Source organism: Strix aluco, chromosome 4 (genome assembly GCF_031877795.1).
Source record: "Strix aluco isolate bStrAlu1 chromosome 4, bStrAlu1.hap1, whole genome shotgun sequence".
NCBI classification, from domain to species: domain Eukaryota; kingdom Metazoa; phylum Chordata; class Aves; order Strigiformes; family Strigidae; genus Strix; species Strix aluco.
The window spans coordinates 108,992,558-109,008,761 of NC_133934.1; the positions used below are offsets into that span (position 1 = coordinate 108,992,558).

At 36.0% G+C, this 16,204-nt stretch overlaps 1 protein-coding gene across 4 annotated transcripts in view; it reads right to left on the minus strand.

The window, feature by feature from the left end:
• Positions 1-260: 260 nt before the first annotated feature.
• GTF2A1 (general transcription factor IIA subunit 1) overlaps positions 261-16,204 on the minus strand; it is a 32,365-nt gene continuing 16,421 nt past the window's right edge. For all 4 annotated transcript variants that reach the window (XM_074824868.1, XM_074824869.1, XM_074824865.1 and 1 more), the window contains 5 exons: positions 14,225-14,300; positions 12,314-12,447; positions 11,131-11,451; positions 8,958-9,047; positions 261-4,855 (listed from right to left, as the gene is read on the minus strand). In XM_074824868.1, coding sequence (XP_074680969.1) covers positions 4,748-4,855; positions 8,958-9,047; positions 11,131-11,451; positions 12,314-12,447; positions 14,225-14,300 — 729 coding nt within the window. In that variant the 3' untranslated portion in view covers positions 261-4,747. The remainder of the gene's footprint in view (positions 4,856-8,957; positions 9,048-11,130; positions 11,452-12,313; positions 12,448-14,224; positions 14,301-16,204) is intronic.

Genomic DNA, 16,204 nt, shown 5'->3' on the forward strand with positions numbered 1-16,204 from the left:
CCTAAGTCTCAAGTTACCATAGGGAGCAAATTCTTAAATAAATATGGAAGTCTGGCCTTAAGATTAAAAAGTGAACTTTTTTATAACGTTGTGATGATGTCAAAGGGAAAGTCAGCAAGGCAAATTCAATAACTAGGTGACAGTGAAGTTACCTGCGTGTGATGGAAATAAATTCATAATCTTCAGTGTTATTATGTAATAGTCATTAAACTTCATGTATTAAACAAATGCGCATGCAAGATAGTAAATGAAGTGGCAAACATTTTTAAATAACATCTTTAATTAAAGTTTTTGCAAAGGCAAAATATTAAACTTAAAATAGGTCTTAGTACATCAAAATACTAAGTTCTCTAATTGTATTCCAAGCATGGCCTTTGAAACATAATATCCTGTATATCACAGAGGAGCAACCTTGATCTGCAATTGTACAGAATGAATTTTACAAACATAATAAATATATTTACCCCCTTACACATAACAGTATATGTACAACAGCAGTTGACAATAGTAGCTCAGAACAGCAAAAAAGGATATTCCCCCACTCCATAATCTATTGGTACCCTATGCACTCTGGGACATGTCTCATTGGATGACTGTACATATAGCTAAGCCAACATAGTTCTTCCTGTCAAAAAAAGCTCCTTTTGTTCCACAATCTAATCCACCAGATAATAATTAAAAGACACACTGCATGAACTGCCTGAAAAAAGTAGACAACAGGGAAACCAATGGACTGGTTTTTACACATTTCCCAACCAATCACAGCAATGGGAAAACAAGACTTAAGATGCCAGACACCAATACAAAACAATATGGAAGTTTCTTCATCTTGTATAGTCACTAATCTCAAAATCTGAAAAGAACTCTAATTTCAGTTGGGGGTGTGTGGGTGGGGTGGCACACAGTAAACCCCACGATGCTGTGTAAGGCAGCCCAGTATCAATCCAGTGTGCATTATCCTAAAACCACCGTTCACTTCCTGGACATCTTATTGCATTCTATTAGGAAGCTTTTGCTTTGGGGAAAAATTTGGGGGGCTTTATTGTTTTTAAAGGAGCTTTTACAAATTGAAGAGACTGAATCAAAATTAACTTTAGTTAACAAGGTCTCTAACTCCTTCATGGAATTAAGAAATTTTACTCTGGTAGTGTTACATGGTGACACAATTACTGCTGTTAAGCAGTGGAATTATTTTCACAGACTCAATGAAGTTTACTTTAACACTCCTAATTGTGCAGCAGAAATAGAAAAAACATTTATAAAAAAATCTGTTACATGACACAACATGTTCTTTGTTCTTTTCTAGAAACTGTGCTTCAGAATCACATATCATATTATTGGAAATAAACTCAGACCACAATTATTACTTTAAATCATGTTTAGGAAACTGAATGATGTTCAAATGCAATTTGTGAGTACAATGCAGGAATAAGGAGTATGAAGCCTCAAAGAAATCTTGTCACTAACCAGCAAGTGAGGGGGAATAAAAACATATTTTATTTAAATAGTCCAACATAAAATCCCTTATGTGACTAAATTCTCTATTATCTCAACAGAAAACATATTTCAAATTGTTTTCAACTTAGATGTTTTAAAATGATTGCACACACTAAAACCCAACAGAATTAGAGCAAAAAAGTTGATTTTCTGATTGAAGCACTGCATGAAATTTACCCTCTCAGGAATCAAAAAGAAGTATTGTCATACTGGCAAAACAGATATTCTGCAAACTGAAAAGGCACAAGATTCAGAATTTTGCCCAGCTGTTCTACAAGTTTCCATCAGCCATCATGGTTATAATTATGAAGTTATCCTTTCCCATTTTCTTCCATCATAAAAAGGTGCTCCATTATCTGTGCAAATTTTAACATAAGCCCTCTTGAAATCATTAATTGCTTCCATAATACTGAACTATTTAAATGGGGGGAAAAAAAAAAACAACAACAAAAACAAACAGCTATTTCCAAGGTGGGGGCTGGGGGGCAGAGAAATTATTTATGAACTACGAACATGGGAATCCCTTGGCCTCTGAAAGGAATGGTTTCTTTGGAACCTAATGAAATGGTCTGTTCAGTTACATTGTTAAAACCATTATTAAAAATTCAAGTACAATAATAAAATTAAGCAAACTACATTCTTACAGCAAGCTGCTACAATAAAATGAAATTTAAACATGCTTTTTGATTTAAAAAAAGGAACACTTGATGTAGCAATAAGAGCACAGTTTGGTATGTTCATGTTTGACTGGCTTTCCAAAAACTTCACAGGTATTTGTATTCGAAGACAAAACTTCTTATCTGAAAAGCATACCATACAATTAGCTTGCAAGAGACTGTGCAAGTTCAGAAAGCTTCTATCATCCTTCAGAACAGGCTAAGCTTAAGTTACCTTTAAAGTTTTGCTATTCCTTAAAAATAAATAAAAAGGCTATGCAGCTTCTAGTATATGTGTGTGGGTGAAAAAAAATCACTAAGATGTACAAAAACAAAGCCTTGTACAAGTAATCTGGGTTCCAGTAGTATAAACAGGAATCTATACCTAAAGGGATTTTTTTTCCTTTTATTAGTTTGGTTGTGCAGACTTATGGGAATTTTTCTGAAGTCTACCACTTAAGACTTACTGGTAACAGATATGGAAAAAGTGAGGGAAGGAATTAGTTGGTACATTATTAATTCATTGCAGTTGTACACGGAAGTGTCAACAATGGTAAAAAAATTAAAATAAAATATCTGCTTTGTTCAGAAGAAAGCAAACACCGATGAGTTTGTGATACCTTGAAGCCCCAAGCCAAAAATGCACTCTGAGGACTCCATTACTTAAGAATGAATTAGAAGAAACATCAATTAACTTTTCATAAAGCTTATGTATGTAGATGGCTAACCATATGGCTCTAGATATAGTCTACAGGCAGTTTAAGTCTGTATCAATGAGAGCACAGGTGTACAAAATCACAGCAAAAAAACCTCTCTTTACAATGTGTTTTGAGTTTTCTGTGTACTACCGAGACTATGAATGCACTTGGAGGCAAGTAAATCAGAGAGAATGAAAATTAGAGCAGTTGGTCTATACTGCTAAAATACACTTGTGACTTTGTTAAATAATGATTAAAAAGTTTCATTCTCAAGCAAAAAAAGGTCAGAAATCATGGTTCAAATGTCTGCTTCTGAAAGTCTTCCCCAATTTAGTTAAAATTATCTTCACTGTGTCCTTTTTTCATCATCTTTCCAAGCACCCAATGAAACATAGAATTTTTCTGAAATGGTGAGCCACATGAGCATTCCTTCCTCAACAGTTTCTGAAGATTATATAATGCCCATTCCCTCTCCTCATTCAAAAGTAACTGCATTTCTGAAAGCAGGGTTTGCAAGGTATGCATGAAGAAGAGGTGTTCACTTCTCAGGAGAGGAAGGGAAGGAGGGGGGAGCAACCTTGTTGCTTTTCACAAAAACCACCCCAAAACCCACCACAAAACCACACCTCTGGAAAAGGCAGTGAAAAAGTGACTACACAAGGTTTAGTGCATCCGACCACTTGATTTCTGTTACCAAGACAGTCTAAAGATACTCTAACAAAATCTGTGTTCTCAAAGCTGTGCAGCTCTCTTCATGAAATTACATGCCACCTGGAAACTTTAGAGAGATTAACTGTTGCAGATAACTTATGGCTATACTTTTTAGTAAAGCAGATCCTTGATTAACAGAGTTGCAGCCAGGATGTTAGAATTTTTATGTGATTTTCTATATTAAAAATTTAGTCATTCTTGTGGTCTGCTGAATTATTTGTGGATGTCTGGACTACATATGTAGCAAGCAGGTGAAGGAATGCATCTATTATGCCATTACCTAACACATTTGACTCAAAAGGTCTCCAAAGCCTTTTTTAAAAATCAATGCAACCTGTATTATTTGTTTCAGTGCAGTGATGCTGAACCATCACCAAACAGCAAGAATATAATTAACAAGTTAAGCAATCTGACTTTTAGGGCAGGGGGAGCTAACAGGTGCTTAGTATTTAAAAAATACAGCCCTAAATAAAAGGTATCACTTACATGAAATTAAAATAATTTTGAAGTATAAATGATCATTTTACCACTTTGTAACTGCTAGGAACAACCACCTGCTTATGGGAAACTGAATTGAAAACAACAAATAGATATAATAATTAATGAGCATATCAGAATTAAAAATATTTTCCTTATACAAGTTATTTAAAATTTAACACCTTAATTCTTACCCTTCTGTACAAAGCTTGCACGCAGTTTAAGTAACATTCTGACCATCCTCACTACCAAAAGGAAGTGTTCAAAGCAAAGATTTGTACACACAATAAGCATTTTCAGATTAATAATCTATCAAAGGGAAGAGTTCCTTCAATCAGTGGAAGAAGTATTTTAAAATCTTAAATCAAGGAAAAGGGGGGGGCGGGGGGGGGGGCGGGAGGGGGAACAAAGCCTTACATGCTAAATACCAGCTGTAGGTACCTGTATGTAGAATTGATAATTAAGGTATTCCTAACACACAAAACCAGCTCCCAGACAATGCTATAGCTGCTACAGTCCATGGCTTGCTCATCTGAAGTAGTGTCTTTGTTGCCACATTTTACCTTTGTTCCAATACTTTTGCTTATTATTTCTGATGTGCAGATACACATTTTGACTGGAGTATACATCCAAGTCTCAACCTTTCCTGCTTTTGATTTTTTTTTCCTTTTACAGGGAGTTTTTTGTTTTGTTTTGTCTTTTAAAACTTCACCATTCTGCATCCCCAATGGCTTTGGAAAATACATAATCTCTTCCGTTAAGATTCATGATGCCATCTTTGAGATGAAATTTCCATTTATTTTTACTTCTATGAATCTGAAAACAGGGAAAAAAATTAAACTATTACTCTGCATCAGAAATAGGTAATAATGCGTAAGTAAATTATAAGGGCAAGAAAAAGTAAAAGTAACTATTAGACATACATTACTAAATTACTACAAATACCTTGAAAATCAACTCTGTATTTAGCTATGAAAAACAAAAACTATTTCTATACATAGAAGTATTTTCTGTTTTCATTGTTTAAACCAGGGACAGCAACTGTCATATAACCATGCAAGCACAGAGGCATTCCAAAATCCAAAGCATTTTTAGAGGTGGTTGAAAAGGAAAAAGAAAGATATATCCTCCTGTGCTGCTTTAACTGATTAAATTATCTTTCATATGTGAAACTCCACTTGAAAGCCAGAAATCCCCATTTCAACCACTGTAGCAGAAAGACTAATGTTTTAAACCAGCCCTTAAAGATTCAAACACTAAGTTTTATTATTTGCATCTCTTGTCTAAATTCCATTCTGCATGAAAACTAGTTGGATTATGTTATGTATAGATAGATAGGAGGCCTATTCAACTTTCTACTTCTAATATTAGAGTTTGACTCTGGGTTTCCATAAATTAAGATCAGATTAAAAGCCAAGTGGATTATTTACAAGATTTTCAGTCTGAAAACCTCTACAGTACAAAATGCACAAGCTGATACATGTTCTAATCTTATATTCTCTGATTTCTTCTCAATAGTGAGTCATTGTATATGATTTACATTCCAATTCTCATTATAAAGTGTCAAGTGAGAAAAGTAACATCTCCAGTATTGGGGATGACGGCATGAAGCTTCAACTTTGATCTATAGGCTTCCCAGTTAAAATATTGGCCCTTTTAAGACTTTGTTTAAAAGAAATTTTTAAGATTAAGCTGAGAGATCAGTCCAGCTATTTGCAACAACCCAAGAAATACGAGGAGAGGAAAAGAAAAAAAAAAAAAAAAGACGACAACATTCATTCCATTTTTGGTCCCCAAGGCGTCCATATTACAGAAGCTTGTGACATAATGGATCTTCAGGTTATAATGGATATTCCTGTTGACACAGGAGAAGATAAAGAATAAAACAACAGTTCTATTCATATTCTCTTTAAAAAAATATTCCATACAGAAGTAACTCTTCTCTCTTCATGCCCATTCCCAAATACTACCTGGCTACAGAAAGCAGGTTGACCAATGCGGTGAAGGAGATCAGAGGAGATACGAGGGCCACAAACAGTTGTAGTATTGGAAGACTTCAGTTATCTTATGCCTACTGAGTAAACATCACCGTGCAGCACTGAACAGTCAAGTCCTACTTCATGAAGATGCTAAACCAGGAACCCAAAAAACACACAATCCTTTTCTTGCTTCAACACAGCGTACAGGGCTTAAGTTAGAAAGTATCACTAGAACTAACAGCAACTATGCAAGATAAACATTTTCCCAGGAGTACTAAGAAGTCAATAAATCCACTAGAAGAGTCTTTAAGTATATTTATGTTCTTATGTTTAACTTAAAACTTTTGCAGATAAAACATAAAAATATAATTAGGGGATCTAAGGAAAAGTTAAGAAAATTTTACAAAATGCTTAACAAGGAAAGCCATCCCAATTTTTCAATTTCCATCAAGGACAGGAAGTCTCATCATCTACTATTACGGCTGTAGAAACAAACAGTAAAGTAATACCAGAACAGATATGACTACAGCACTCGATCAAGTATTAGTACTATTGTTTGGTCTGTGCTGCCTTTAAGCTAAAAAGTCAGTGACAACAGCAAATAAATGAACATGGAAAGGTCTGGCTTATATATTCTATTTGCCCTTCCAAATGGCATTCAACAAAAATCCCTCATCAGAAGCATCTGAGCTGCCATGAGGTAAGAAGGAAGGTCCCCAGAAGAATAAACAACTGAATTAAGATGGGAAAACAAGGGTAAGATAACTGTTTTTACAGTGAAATGAGATCATTCCAGAAGAGATTTATGCTGGCTGAAGTCTGCATGGTTTAAGAATTCACTAATCATCTGGAAAATGACAAAACATCAGTGATGATACAAAGGAACAGTTACTGAAGAGCTGCAGAACGATGTTACTACCCTAACTCATTGTGTAATAAAACAATGGTGGCATTCAAGTATATGAAGGTAGTAACATGGAAAAAACAATTCCAACTTACAACGAGAGGCTGTGTGATGCTTAGTTGCCAGCTGGGGTTAAACCACAACACATGGATAGAAAAAATGATGGGTTTGAGTTGACAATTGCAAGTCAGGAATGCGAACGCAATGTTCTAGGACTTTTCTGTGAGAACATCAGCTCTGTGTTCAGTGGGGTCAAAAGCACACATGACCTATTGCAGAACATTCCTACACCACACTAAATTGAAGGTTCACCTGTGTTGTGAATAGCTCTGATCCTCCCTCAAGCTTATCCACCTGTATCAAGTAAGATACAGAAGAATAAAACAGATCTGGAGAATGAAAGTAAGAATAATCAAGTGTTTGGACAGCTGTACAAATAACAATCAAGCGAAGTGTAGCTCTGATTTCAAAGAGGTGACTGAGGAGGATTACAATGGTCTGCAGTATCATAAAAGGCACTAAGAAAGCAGAGGAAACACTCCTCTAAATAAAGAACTAGGAGGTATCATATGAAACCAATGGGTTAAAAATTATGTAATTCTCCACACGCACATAATTCATTTATGAAACTTCTTATAAGGCAAAGTTTACAAGGATTCAAAAAATAATCAAATTAAATTCTGACATATTAAGAAAAAAACCCTCTGCTGGCCATTTGCTACAAAGTCACTATCTGTCTCCCTCAAGAGACAATTCACAGAAGGATGGTAAAATGCTCTACATGAGCATCACTACCTGTCTGCCCTTGTCTCATTGTTCCAGAGGCACCCACCATGAGCTGATGCAGGACACTGTGCAAGAGGGAACTCTGCTCAGAACGGCTGACCTGATCCTGTATAGAGACAAACTGAACAATGATTGCTGGGTAAGTGATGAAGTCCTTTCAGAGCAGATGATACTAGAGGTTAACGATGGACACTGTTCCCGAGTGAGTTCACATTCTTAACTTTTAAGAGGGGGAGGATTTCAAAGTAGTTCCTGTTGCTCAGCTTTAGCAGCTCCCAACAAGCTTTTCTGACTGCTATTCTGAGGTCCCTCACTAGCCTCACAAACTGCCTTGAAACTAACAGTTTTGTATTACAGTCTGGAGGAGACAGATGGCTAGGATGTATATACTGGTACCACTTTCCTCTATCTTAAATTCTGTTGAATCTGATGACAAGTCTAAGCAGTCTGGGCATAACTGAAGGTTTTCTAACCAAGCCATTCGCAATGTAGGAGTTTTTATTCAACAAGCTTACAACTTTTTTCTGCTTTAAAAATAATCCTTATTCATCGTAGTCCAATTAATCTAGTAAAGGAAAAGAAAGAAAATCCACACTGAATAATCTTTCCGCATACTACCTCAGTAAAAAGCTGCCTGATATCTTCTAGACAAACGTAAAACAACTCCAGACATAGATGAATCCTTGCATATCCCCAGGCAAATATGCAAGAAGAAATTAGTCATTATAGAGGAGGCAAGACAGTTCAGCAGAATTTAAAGCAAAATAAGCAAAAGCATTCCACATCACCATTTCAGTGATGCATAGCACAGAAAGAACCTTCTCTTCTGATATCTATTCTATCATCAAGAGGAGATATTTTTAGTGACCAAGAAAGTTTTCCACAAGACTAAATCATGATGACTACTTCCACTCATGGACACAGTAAATGTACAAACTGACTTACAATAGTTCACTTCTGAGCCCAGAGGACTGACCTTTTGTTAAAGGTCACAAGAAGACACGATGAAGAAAAAGAAAACGCAGCCGTATTTTTCTGAATTTTACTCATTGCCAAGTTTAGAAAAAACATGTTACACAAACCTGTTTTGAAAACAAACAATAGCTAATTCTTATATTACCATTCACATTATAACCTTTGCAGATCTACCTGTACTTAACAGTTACAAAGATGTTACTTAAAAATTATGACTTGATAGGAAGAAGAACAGAGAAAGTAGAATTCTTGGATTCTGTTCTGTAGAGATTACCTTATCATACTGGCACACAACAACATTTTCCGTATCGAACAGTTCTTGTCCTTCCTCATCACTCACATCATCTTCACTGTTAAGAGGCTCCTGAAAGAAACACGTGCAAAAAGTTATGTTGTTTAAGATCAAAGCTGTTGCTTTGATTACTCACATGAGGCTTGCCTATGAACTACAGGACATAAAATGCATTTAAGGTGGGGAATATCAGGCTTTCCAGCAGAGGGCTGATGCACATACACTTTCTTCCTGCCCTCCATCCTGAGAAGATGTCCTTACCAATTTTAGTCTGGAACTTCAGTGTCCAGGCCAGATCCCGGACACTGCAGCCTTTTGTCACCACAACCATTCTTGCTCCTCTACTGTAAATGTTCTGGTGCTTGCAACTTGTCTTTAGAAAAAAATTTATCATTATGCAGATTTTAATTTTTCTAAAGCATCTAAGCAGTGGAAAGTTAGTCACATCACTCCCTGTGTGCCATTAAAAACAAACTCCATGACTTATTCACATTTGACGTACCACACAGAGAACATGCAAAAAGTTTTTACAGGAGGGGAAAAAAAGATGCTTTAAGATGATCTTGCATAGATACATACAAAATAACTTCTCCAGACCTTCTAGAATGTATTTACATGTCCCTTAAAAATTACTTACATTTTTTTCCTCTTCCTGCTCACACCCTGTTCCAGCAGAAATTTCGGGGGTTTTTTAATCTCATTTAAATAACAAACATTTCAAAAGCTAAAACAACCTTCAATAAACACAAAACAACTTTTCTGAAGTCTTCAGTATAATCTTCATCTTCCCACCTACTCCCAAATGTATAAGCTAAACGGGGGAGATGCTAGTGAGAGAAGAAAAAGGTGTACTAGAAGTCCTAATTCCTTCCAAAGTAATGCTATATTTAAGTGACTTCAAAAGCTTTAAGGAACTGGTCCACTCATTATGTAGCTGCTGATGAACAAAGGTAGCAAAAATAACAGTAGATCTCTGGCATGCTGATAAGAAAGTCTTGGCTTATAAAAAAATTTCCACAGAAATGCTAGCATTAAGGTACTATTAAAGAACAATTAATATTTAAGCATGATGACCTATACTTAAGGTAACTATTAAAACATCCAAACTGACATCTGTGCCAATCAATATAATGGAAAGGTGACGTGAACCCAACCTGTAAGTTTTAACTAAATAAATACTGTTAGACACCACTGTAGATGTACTACAGAAAAATCTGATTTAACCCCTTTATAAAAGTTAAAAGTTTTACCTGCATATACTGCATGAGTGATACAGACTGTGAAATGCTATATATGCTCCTCAGAGTGGCATTTTAAATGGAATCTTAAAATTGGAAAGGCTGCAGAGAACTGTGGAAGTGATCTGACAGTTCAAAACGCATTTTAGGGAGTTCCAAGTTCCCTGTCAGAGACTGAAATAACAGTCCTTTTAACTTATTAGTATCCGTCTCCCCCCCACTTTTTTTTTTTTTTCAATTCCTTATTAAATGGGCCTTTTTGGTGCAATACACAAAAACTTAGTAAGAACCAGTGGCTCGAGTCCAAAACCAAGCCAGCTCAAGAGTCTAAATTAAGAATGCAACAAGTCCTATCTCCTGATTTCATTAAATCAAGGTCTAATGTTTCTAGAAGGTACTTTATAATCAAATTTGAGTTCTCAGGCGTGTTCTAGTGTAACAGAAAGCAACAGAATCATCAGTGAGATACAGGTCAGACCACACCCATCGGTTGGATCAGTGAACTAAATATAGGCTCTCCTTTCTGTCAATCTTCCTAACACCTTGCTTTTGTATGCACTCAGTCCCAAGTGAAGCTGCCTATTTCTGTTTGCTTATGAAGGTTTCATAATTTCATGGCTGACCTCTCCATAACATCAGAAATATTACTGCTGAAGTTTTTAAAAGGACATTCACAACAATTAACAGTTTTTGCTGTGACCCCCGCCTTCCCCACATGCATTTCAAGGTGCTTTGCTAATACAGTTTCCACAATTTCAATATGGAAAATAAAGAACTTGGAGTACAAGAATAAAAGTTATATTCTCAAAGTTATTGGAATATAATATTACTTGAAGCATACAGTTTTCTTTCAAATATTGCAAAAAAATTAAAATGAAACAGAAGCATGCTCCAGTCTTCTGAAATAATAAGTTTACCTCTTCAACTTGGCCATCTTCACCCCCATCTTTTTCTTTGTCTTCCTCTTCATCATCATCATAGTCTTCTTCCTCATCTTCTTCTTCTTCAGACGATGTGTCCCCTGCTCCATCAACTTGGAGGACAAGTGGTGCTTGTGGTTGTGCCTGTTGTTGTTGTGGTTGCTGCTGACCAGCTGCAGGAATCTGTGCTTGAGCTGGTGTAGGGGCAGCCACTGTTGTAGGTATGACTTGTGTTTTATTTCCTGTAAACAGGATCTGCTGAGGCTGAATAATCACTCCCGTCTGCTGGGAAATCCCTCCAGGGATAGGAGCCAAAACCTGATAGAATATCATTGCAAGTACTGTGGCTGCTAACACAATACACTACCACATCACTTACAGAAAACAATTAAAGCATATCAATCTGACTTACACTAATTAGAGAAACAAGAGTTACAAATATTCCACCTATATCAGATAGATAATTTAATCACCAATAACATACCTTCCTTCACTACTTGGTGTTCATTTTCTGCATTTTGCATTGCTAAATCTAAGAAAACCTACTGTCTTTCCATACTAAAACACCACCATTAACACCACACCCGAGTTCCAAGCACAACAACAGAATGTTTAAATTCAAGTAAAAGATTATTTTTAAACCTTCTCCATAAAACATTTAACTTCAAACTCTCTACAAATTGTTATTCATGCTTAAACTGCAGAACTGTGACACAATGCTAAATTCAATGCTCACACAGTCTGGTCACACACTTGACCTTGTAGCTGATCAAAAATCCTCATAAAACATACTGTGTTCACTACCAGCATAACCAAGGTGGGGGGTGTGTTTGTTTTAGGTATTTTCTTTTATGGGTTAGGTGACACAGAATCATTTTAACTAATAAACACATTTTTTAAAGGATGGAGACTAGGATTATGCACATAATATAACTGTCATTAGGGGATGCACAAAAGAAATTTTAAACTGCAGCCACTCAGAATTTGGCAAGAATAAAAGTGACATTGAAAATGACATTTCAAAATCGTTCATTTTTAAGAAACACACTTAACACATTTTTTTTAAATATATCATTTCTGACTTTTGTGTTCTATTTCAATTTGCTCACAGAAATGCAAGCCTCTTTAGTAATTATTATCATGTTTTTTCTTTCAAGTATACTCAAAAATTTTTCTTTACCTGCTGTATAACAGGTGCTTGTACTCCACCAGGCTGCATTTGTGGTATGACCTGCTGCTGTAGAACAACTGACTGCTGTGGTTGAATGATATACTGAGCTCCATTTGCAGTTCTAACTACTTGGAGGATCTGGCCTGTAATAAAATAAATATCGAATTAATCAAATGTAGAAATGAACTTTTAAAATTTTCTTAGTTTAGAAGCTTGTTTTCTGGAAGAACACTGATGACAAAGAAGAGCATTTATGTTTCACTTTCACCAGTGAAAAAATACTATGCTATTGCAGCTGTGTCAGAAACAAAGAACTAGCAGGGTTGTTTACCATCTAAATACTATCATGAGGTATGCAATCCAAAAATAATTTTACATATGCAACCCAAAGTCTAATCCTTTAACAACCAGACAGTATTTTAAATATTAGCTCCCACTTATGACCGTACCTAATGTTTCAGAAGATAGATTTTACAGATAAAAAGACAAATGAACATATACCAAAATAGGAATACAGGTATTCAATACCACAAAAATTCTATCCACTGCTAACACTGTGGTATTTCCAGGGTCTTGTCAGATGATGTCCTTTCCTCTCCCTGATTACCACAGTACAGGAAATTCCTCTTTGTGTAACTTTCTTTGCAATATTATTGTGCAGTTGTCTTTTTGAAAAATCTATCCTTACACTTATTATCCACCTCTCCTTTCTGTTCCCATAATGCCTGTACCCAATCTTCTTTTATTATCCTTATAGCTTTATCATTTTATACCTTTCTTCACAAAATACATCTAAGACTCACACACCCTTCAGAGGTGGCCTCCAACTCTGAAAAGCAAGACCTAAGATATATTCCAACATTAGTTTTTCACATTTCTCATCAAAAAGATGGAAGAGAAATTAAATTAGATAATCCTGAACTTCATACATTTCCCTCAGACTGATTTTATTTCCTGTTCACCCTCCACAGCAAAATGCAAAGCCCTATTTACTAAAATAACTAAGTATAACTCAAAGACGGGACTGCCCTAGCCCCTTGTTTAAGAAAAAAAATTATGACTGTAAAATATGTGAGTCATAGGTTATTCTATGCTATGACAAATAGAAGATATGCTTCCTTAAAAATTGGGAAAATTTTCATTTCTAGAACAGCTACACATTTAAATTTTATTTCAACTATATAACCATAAAACTTTCAAATGTTTAAAGCAGGGAGGTTAAGTCCCAGGTGATTCTGAGCAGACTAGATGGACTACTCTGGCAAAAGCAGCAACTGATTCTAGAAAATGAGCTTTCTCAGGTCTTCCTTTACTCTCCATGCTAAATAGATCTAGAATCAAGCTTATAAAATCAGCATAATACAAAACTACATGAAGCATCAGACACGATGTTCATAAAAGTAACATTTAATTATATTTTAAAGGTAAAACATGACAGCATTTAAAAATAATAAATCTAAAATAAAATTAGCATTGCCAGCAAAATCAGAAATTCCACTGTGTGAGCTCAGCAGGTACAAGAAACCTTAAGACATTCCTCATCTGAATTCACAGATGAAGGGACCCTGCATTTTTTATAACCCATCTAGTATCCATGCTTAGACCATGTATCACAAAGCTCAGAAATATGCAAAGTGGGGGAACAGCAACACCTGTCTTCTTGCTTCATGGGCTTCTCTAACAAGTGGGGAAAACTTGCACAGGATCTAACCCACACCACAGTTAGGTCAGAACCACAAGGTTCATAAGACTAGCAAGTCAGTGAGCAAAAGAGTCCAGGAGTCCAGTGAAGAGATGGCACTACTTTGTAAAGGTGGATTCCCAGGTTCTGCTTTTTAACAATACATAGCAGGGAGTAAAACCCAGAATTTCTCCCTCCCAAGCACCCTCAGAACCACTGTTCGATCCCAAGATGGTTACCTGAATTTGTAAGTATCTGCTGAACAGGAGTAACGCCAGCAGGGAGAGCCAACGTAGCTGCAGTGGCTGCAGCACTCTGAAATACAAGAAGAGGTTTTTAACCACAGACGTTATGGCCAGTGCTTCATCTCACAACATACTGCCTGAAAATACATACCCTTTTATTGCTGTTGACAGTGTTTGCACACAAATTTCTGCAGCTATTGAAATGCAGGCATTAATCAACTGTACATTATACTACATATAAAAAGTATTTTCCACCTCCTTAATAGCAAGAAGACTGAAGCAACAATCACTAAGCATGACCTTAACCCAGCTCCATGTGGTTTCTTGGTTTAGCTGTAAGCTCAGCAGGTTTTTTTTTCTCCTTTGCCTTCTCTGTTGATCTACTAATAGAGCACAACACTGCATTGCTCATGTGGCAATTTTACTTACACTTTTTCAAAGCAGCTAAAGATATGGGCCTACAAATCAGAAGAAACATAAGGTACTGAAGCAATGATCATGTTCTCCTGTCTTGTTTTCACAAGGAGTAGTAATCAGGTTTGCACTTTTCTTCATACTGTAAATGATTTGCATTTCAAGTCCCGCATAACGCAGCTCTTTTGAGTGAGTGTACGCATACAGTGTACTGACTGTTCACAGAATGACTAATTTTTTCTCCCAAGACAGCTGGTTAGAAGATAAAGCTGAAGACACTCAATGGGTAATGATTTGAAATTACAAGGAAACTGAATTCCAACACAATTATGGGAGCTCCAAACACAAAAATCTGCATTAAGTCCTTAACTCGCAGATATGGACTTCTCCAGAGGCCTCTTCATTTCAAGGGTCTAACTTCAGCTGCCTATGGAAAAGCCTCCCTTTCCTCTCTATAAAGGAACAATGTCTATTTACTCTTTGCTAGTGAAAGGATTTAAACTTTATTACTACGTAGAGTGCACACTTCCTGTTTATAAGAAATATGATCTCTCCATATTGACCTGTCAATATAGTAGTTACAACTGTAAAAATTAAAAGATTGCCAAGCAAAACTGAAAAGTGCTTGTCTGCATCCGCACGTCCCAGACAAAGGCAGATGAATAAACTCTCGTTATGCTCTGCCTTCCAAGATACTCAAGGTCTGTCAGATCCACTCTTTAGTACCAACTTAAACGTTTCTAACACACACTAATTCCAAATGGATTCTGTAACTATTTACTGAACAGCAGTCTTCTGCAGTATACAATTCATCCGCATTTTGACAGCGGCAGAGTTTTAAAAGCATTGCATACTCATTTTTGCAATATCCATGAACAAGATCTAATTGAATGACAGAAAAAAAAAAAAGTTTTAACAGTTGGACTTGGGAAGTTACAAATCACACTGAAATGGTTGTAAAAGACATAAGAAAAAGGTAGATGTTCACGTGCTCTCAGCCTCTTGGTAAATCATGCTATTTGAGTAAGGAAGTTCAAGTTCTCTTCTACAGTAAAGTCAGCAAGTAATGGGGAAGTGAAGGCTAAGCAAGCTGCTGCAGCTTTGATCACGAAACTGTTTCATGTGCTTTTACCATAGAAGTGGTAAGAATGTAATGAATTCTGGTCTTAATACACATATTTAACTTGTATTAGCTGTTGTTTTCATCACTCTGCAAGCAATTTTTTATTTTAAATTAAGCCAGGGCGTGAGTTTAAAGCAAGATAAGATAACCAAAATTAACCTCTAGAGATAAAAGCTGCAAGAAAAGTGTAAATGACCAGACTCAGTTTTATGCGCTATTACAAAATTAGTGAATCAAATGTGACCAGAAAAGAATTGATGTGAACGGCTAAAAAATTTCTCATTTGAGATAAGCTTGAGTTTCAGAGTGGTTAACGTTTTTTCCTGCATCTAGCAAATACACTATGCTTGCAGCAGTTAATAGTGTTCTGTTGGTATATGACAAGCATATCATCAAGCAGATTCATACCAACAGTACTTCAATTTCTGATTAAAAAA